Source organism: Glossina fuscipes, unplaced genomic scaffold (genome assembly GCF_014805625.2).
Source record: "Glossina fuscipes isolate IAEA_lab_2018 unplaced genomic scaffold, Yale_Gfus_2 114, whole genome shotgun sequence".
Taxonomy (NCBI): Eukaryota; Metazoa; Arthropoda; class Insecta; order Diptera; family Glossinidae; genus Glossina; species Glossina fuscipes.
In genome coordinates, this window is record NW_023998457.1 from 4583805 (window position 1) to 4588252 (window position 4448).

At 34.6% G+C, this 4448-nt stretch overlaps 1 protein-coding gene across 1 annotated transcript; it reads left to right on the plus strand.

The window, feature by feature from the left end:
* The first annotated feature begins 1803 nt into the window (after window positions 1-1803).
* On the plus strand, window positions 1804-3769 carry LOC119640042 (uncharacterized protein DDB_G0283697-like). Its single transcript, XM_038037816.1, has 4 exons — window positions 1804-1956; window positions 2076-3121; window positions 3506-3640; window positions 3706-3769. The coding sequence occupies exons 1-4, from the start codon at window positions 1804-1806 to the stop codon at window positions 3767-3769; spliced, it is 1398 nt and encodes a 465-aa protein (XP_037893744.1).
* Window positions 3770-4448: the final 679 nt, after the last annotated feature.

Here is a 4448-nt window from a genome sequence, read left to right on the forward strand (position 1 = left end):
CCATCGTCTTCTAACACCTCTTACCTTTTTAGCGTGAAGTCGTTGTTATGCGATTCCCTTTATAAAAAATCCTTCGATATTTTATTGAAAAAATTTTCCTTATGCGTTTTAAGTTTTCCAACTTTATTAAATTTTCTACATTTTAATGTATGTTTGAACGATTTAAAAAGATGGTAATCCGAAGACGTGATCTCTGGTGAATAAGATGGGTGAGGTAGAATTTCAGAGCTTCTTCTCTCTCTTTTGACCAAACAGATTAGTTTTAATGGGCTCTTGCTTTATTCGCTCGGGTCGTCCACAATACTCTGCTGTTGCTTCTCCGGAAGAAGACCATTGTCTTTTTCGTACCGTGTTATCGTATAGCATACACTTCTCATGTCCAGTCCCAATTCGTCGTGTTCGTTCCAGAACACGCAGACGGTACGCCGTTGATTAGGCGTTGTCTCCTTCAATTCATGAGGAATGCAAATTGCTTGCCTATACAAACTTCCTATGCGACGAATATGATAATGAACTGTACACCGTGGACAACTAATCTTCAGTGATAACTCCTCAATTGTTACTTTCAGGATATATTTCTTTTTGATCCCCCTTAAATCAAATGGATATTATGTTCCGGCATGCCCATAGGATTAGTCGTTCCGAATGCGACACTTCTATTAAAAGAAAATTCGTGTAAAATTTCGCCCATAATTGCAGATTGGAGAAGAAGACTTCTTGAGTGTCCATCGATGTGTTGTAATTGTATGCCCAATTGGAATTCGCGCAAATAGTTTTATTTTAATTTTGTCAACATGTCCGCATGAGTAAGTCGAGCAAGTAAGAATATTGCCTATCAAGTCACTATGCGTAGGTTCAAGCTACGATCAACCGGTAAAATTATAACACTTACCGATTGGACATTATCCACACTCTACGCTACTGCTGCTTGCTTATCTCTCGCTCTTCCTGTTCCTCTTCCTCATATCTTTCTGACCGTCACCGTATTACACGAATAAGGGACTATTCCCTATTGCACATAATGGAGGGATAAGGTGAGGATTAACAGAGGAGTACTAGTATTGTAGATTTCCATTGCATACGTAATTTTCTCTTCGTCTTTCTTTCTAATGGATCTTTGAATGTCCAAATTTTGCATGATCTCGTCCGATCCGAACCACTTTCAATAGCGTTTGTCCTGGGTCAAATCACGTCAGTCTACCAAATTGAATCAAAATTTCGCGAAAATTGAGATCTGAAGGCCGAACACAAAAATACATCGGCAAACATTAGACGGACAGACAGAGAAGCGAGCAGACGATGAATTGGAAAATGATTCTGAATCGATCGGCATAATAAAAGGAGGATGTGAGACATATCTGCACAAACTTAATATGTCGTTCCATCATAAGTGTTGTACGGTATAAAGAGACGTGTAATGAAGTTATTTAAGAATGCTTCGTAGAGATTCCGACCAGTATTAAAAGTGTTAAAAGCATTTAACGAATCTAGTAGGCTTTCGGCTACACTTCTCCTCAAAGCCAGAACTTTTAAAATACAACACTGTACATATTACACAATTTCTTCAGAAGCATATATATATACGTATATGCAAAATGTGTTTATACTTATATAAAAATTTAATTTGACAAAACCTGATATATTATTATTTGTTTTTCAAGAAGTGAATGTGAATGTGTTTTTTCATTTTATTTGTCGGATTTTTTAGTTTTTAAATTGAAATAAATTTCTAAGTTAAATAATTTTTGCGGAAACAAAATAAGAAACATACACTTTTTTTTTACATACAACCAGTTCAAGAGAATGGAAATTAGCATAAAGTGGAACATATGCCGTGTTTGTCTGCAAGAAGAGACCGATTCTTATAAGGCTCCCCCTGGCGGACATATGCATTATTTATTTGACGATAATAGCGAAGAATTCGCTAAGGAAATATACGAATGCGTCGGGCTTACGGTAATATTATGAATGATCTTGAAATATTGCACGTAAAAAAAAAAAAAAAAACAAAGAAAATAAGATAAACTATTTATTAAAGTGTTTTCAATGAAAATTTGTTCCATTCATAATTACAGATAAGTCCTGACGATAACTTACCGCAGAAGATATGTAGCCATTGTTTGACAGTGTTAAGATATGCAGTCAATTTTCGTAAAACTTGTCGAGAATCTGAAGAATATTTACAATCAGTTATAGAACGCACAAAATCGGCCAGCGCTCTCTTTAAATTGGATCGTAGACAAAAAAATCGCTTACATTTTTTGGATGAAAATGATGAAAACTCTATTCCATATTATGATAGCAATGAAGAGGGCAGGTTAGTTGATAGTGAGTCCGCAGATTATGTTAAAGCGGATATTAAAAAGCGAAAATCCCGAGGTAAACGATTTAGTGGTCATATACGAAAATATACTAAAAGATCGTTAGATTTGCCTACCTGTTCCAAATTACTTCCAATTAAGGAAAACGATTTGTCGAGAACCGAGACAGATCTTTATAAGGAAGAGGAAGAAGAAGAACAAGACGACATAAACGAGATTATCATGGAAAAGGACAATGACGGCAAACCTGCTGAAAACGAAGAAATCAAAATCAATGAATGTGAGAACGAAAAAGAAAATGACGATATAATTGAAGAAGACAAAGTTATAGCTGAGACATTCACTTCAAAAGATCCTAATACTGCAGAGCATTCGCAAAAGTACACAGAAGAAAATGAAAATAATCCAAATGAGTCTTGTATGGAAAGCGATTATAATCATAATTCCCTTAGCCCCAATATGTTTGACTTTTCCAATTTATGTGATTTTATTACTAAATTGACAAGCCCCGAAAACAATATAGAGAAAGATTTTATAACAGAGCGATGTGACGACGAGCATGACGACGAGCATGACGACGATAATCAAGATTCTGATAATACAGTAAAAGAAGATGATGATAAGGACGATTTAATCGAAACTAATCCAAGCATTGAAAATGCGGAAAATGAAACAACTAAGCAAGATTGTGAAATAGAGGAAGAAGTTAATTTAGAAGCTTTAGAAGAATTTGAAAATGTCGAGATGACGCCTACATCTCGTGAACATTACGATGAGAAACATGATGATGATGATAATCAGTATTTTGAAGAAGAAGAAGATGCATTAAAAATTTCATACACTGACAGAGAAGCTTTTGAAAATATTGAATATATTTTACCGGATATTGATGAAAATGTTGGGGCTAAAGGAGACGATAATGCAGCTAAGCATACGAATAAAGGCAAAGTTCGTTCGCAACGAACATTTAAGAAAGAAGAAGGCAATGCATATGATAATTCCCCTATTAGTTGTGCATTGCTATGCGATATTTGTGGAAATACGTTTTCAACTCGTTTCCTTTTAAATATTCATTTGCGAACACATCGTCAGGAGAAACCACATGAGTGCGAGTAGGCTATCTTTCTCACAGCAATATATAATATTCAAATTGAAAAATTTATTAAAAAATTTATTTGCGGTAGATTATGCCTTAAACGTTTTACAACTGCCTGTTATCTGCAAGCGCATATGCGTGTTCATATCGGAGAGAAAAATTTCGACTGTCGTTTTTGTCGACGCCGTTCAACCGATCGTAGCCCTCATATTAAACAAGAAAGGTAAATGTTTCAATTTTAATACGCATTGAATTTTCTTATTTATAAATGTCTTTATTTTCATATAGAGTATATACAAATGGAACTTGCGTTTTTTGTACCAAATCGTCGCCAAATTTTGTACTCCACTGAATATTTCTACTGTTTCTCTAAATATTTATTTTCGATAAAAACATTATTTGTGTTTAGAATGAACGAATGAGATGATGGGATAAGCAAATCATATTTTAATGGATGTGATGAATTCAATAACAAAAGCACGGCATTAATTATCACCACGTATCGCACGTTCACGTATCGTCCATCGCAACTTTGTTAAGAATGTGTCGAAAATTGTCAGTGTAACATTATGTTTCCTCAAAATTAAAAAATAATCATTTAATCATAATCCAATTAATGCAAATTGTAAATCATTTTGAAATCCTGTTCTTATATCCTAAACTAATTGCGCTTGATTAGATTTGCTCCGATAAATCCGACATCTGGAATGACTTGAGATAGACGCAGCTTTTATTAAATCTATCGATTCAGCTTGTCCGTCCGTCTGTCTGCCTTTCTTGTTTTCTTGTGTTTTGATGATATTCTATACACCGACATCTTTTGACTCAGAGACGAATGCTTCTGTTTGGACAACTCCTTCGACCATTTGCAATATAAATTCTTATTTTGAAAAGCCATTGTATGAATAACAGTATTAAACGAATTGGTGTAGGGTATTTCAATGGTAGACTATGTTCTATATGCTGGTTTTTTCTTCGATCTGTACATTTTTGCTCCGTTTGTAACAGTAAAGATATCGCCTGCATATTTA